The following is a 2315-nucleotide window of genomic DNA, read 5'->3' as shown; positions in this document are numbered from 1 at the left end:
AACCTGCTGTCACGTGAGGTATGGTCTAGGAGAGGCCCCCGTTTGTCTAGTGATGGGATATCTGTGGGACGTTTGAGCAAAATATCCGTATCGGACCCTAGTAGCTCATTCGGGGATAGTTTCCCCATTCATGACAAATGGAAGTACCTCCTTAGTATGCCAAAAAGCGCAGCGCGACAAGGGTTAATGTGTTGGGCATAGTTTTGGGTTTTTCGTGGCTTTTTTCCTTTTTCATAAACTTTTATTTTTATTGTGCGTATAACCATCAAACCCTTTCTCATCTTGATATTTTCTTTCAAAAATACTCCATGGATGATGATGAGACTTCAGTAACATTTTCAAAATGACATAACTAATTTTATGAATTTTATTACATTTCATCTTTTAAAGTTTCATATTGGAAAATGTAACTACGATTTTATTTTTGAAATTCTTTATAAAGGTTATTTATCTTTTTGTTTCATCGATCATCCTGTTATACGCATATGTATATAAAAGACATTTGATAAAAAAGGATTTAATGGTGAATACGCACAACATATGTTAAAATTTATAAACAAGCGATTGCGTTAAAAAAAAAATTATGTTAAAATTTTCATTAATCCACAAATTTGTTAGACAACATTGAAAGAATTAGGTTTATTGGAAATTTCTCTTTTCGAGAAAACTAATTTCTACATAAAAGTATTGCCTTTGATATACATCGGATATCCACAATAAAAAAGAAAACGAAACACGTGAAACCTCAATTATGGTAACTGGATCCTACATAAAAATAGAAAAACTAGATAAGGAAGGAAAGCGGATAAGTTCGGGCCACCACTTTAAATTGCGATCGAACAATTAAAGCTAATTTTGTCTTTTTAAGGGAAAATTGGGTTTCCGAAATATTCAACTAAAAAGCTTCCAAGTAACACGTGTTGGTCAGCCCACGTGTCGGTCAACGAATTCCTAAAATTGACGAAGGAGAGCAGAACCGACACGTCACTCTATCCGCTGTTACTATTATACTCGCGCGCGTTCGCTTCAATTTAACCCCAAATTCGATTCCTCCGATCGCCGCCAATCATGGACGTCTCCGTCGTCGCCGACGCCCTCGCGGTCACGGCCAATCCCGAATCTCCGGCGATCGCCAAGCTCCTCCTCCTCCGCCGTTCCGGCATCTTCATCTCCCTCTCCGACCTCTCCGGCACCGCCGCCTCGCCCCTCCACGTCTCCGCCCTGATGAACCCCGTCGACGCCGTCGCGCTCCCGCCCGTGAGGTCCGATCCTCACCGGACCCTCGCCCGCGCCCTCCTCCGCAGAAGCCGCCGCGCGAAGCGGAGGCCGAGGCGGTCCGCCGGCGGTCCCGGCGAGGGAGACGGCGATGGCGGCTCGCTCGACGGGGACGGTCCGTTCGGCGGCGGGTTCGGCTTCAGCGGCGGCGGGGGTGGGGGCGGAGGTGGTGGTCAGGGGTGGAATTTCGACGGGTTCGGGGGCCAAAGCTGGGACGACTCGCAGCGGCGGCCTCCCTGGGGTTCCGGTTTCGCGCTCGATTTCATCTACGAGGTGATTCATTGGATCGCGCTCTCAAAGTGCATCCACTTCGCGTTCAAGAGGGTGGCGAGGATCGCGGCAGAGTCGATGATCGGAGACGCGCAGCGGGGAGTGAAGGCTCCGGCGAGATTGACGGCCGTGTGCTAAATTGGTAATAATATGCGCTACCTCGGCAATACAATGTTACTCATGCTGATTGGTGGAAGGCTAGTTGATTTCTGGTGTTTTCTTCACCATTCCTGTGTAAATAGCGTACATAGTAGACAGCAATTGAATTTATATGTCGTATATACAATTAGACAGCAATTGAAGGGTCGATTCTTTCCGATTAGAGTATGCGATAAATTCTTTTCCAACGCGTGTTGATATGAGCGGATCTTGTGGGGTCTGCATATCGTGATCTGGGAAAATCCATATTGTAGTGTGGGATATGCAAGATTGTTTGTTACGTATGTTTGGTCTTCTTGTGTTGAGAAAGATTGTTCCTAGCTTACAACTATGTTCCCGGAAGCTTGAGTATGATTGCTTGAATTGAATTTGGTGGAAATAGTTAAAAGAATGGAAAGCTTCTTGTTTTAAGATATTCCCTCCATTGATACTGGAAATTTGTATACGTAGCTTGTTTATGTGTGTGTCTAATGATGGGTCGGAAGTTATGAGGTACAAAGTGACCTTTGTGGCATGGAAAGTGTGCCTAGATATTCCTGGCGAAAATTTTGTAAATTCTCCTCTCTGAGTTTTGCAAATAGCCAGGTTAACTCTTGTTGACGCTGAAGAAG

The 2315-nt window shown here is 45.1% G+C and overlaps 1 protein-coding gene across 1 annotated transcript; it reads left to right on the top strand.

The window, feature by feature from the left end:
* Positions 1–1013: 1013 nt before the first annotated feature.
* Positions 1014–2032, top strand: LOC115688568 (uncharacterized). Its single transcript, XM_030614416.2, has one exon. It carries the CDS (start codon positions 1069–1071, stop codon positions 1681–1683), a length of 615 nt encoding a protein of 204 aa, XP_030470276.1. The 5' UTR covers positions 1014–1068; the 3' UTR covers positions 1684–2032.
* Positions 2033–2315: the final 283 nt, after the last annotated feature.

This window comes from Syzygium oleosum, unplaced genomic scaffold (assembly GCF_021117445.2).
Source record: "Syzygium oleosum isolate NSW1041296 unplaced genomic scaffold, Sole_v2.1 Sole_v2.58, whole genome shotgun sequence".
Classification (NCBI taxonomy): Eukaryota; Viridiplantae; Streptophyta; class Magnoliopsida; order Myrtales; family Myrtaceae; genus Syzygium; species Syzygium oleosum.
This window is presented reverse-complemented; position numbering and strand designations above follow the sequence as displayed.

Excerpts from the sequence above, each read along its gene's own strand:
- LOC115688568 (XM_030614416.2), top strand. The coding sequence starts at position 1,069 with ATGGACGTCTCCGTCGTCGCCGACGCCCTCGCGGTCACGGCCAATCCC.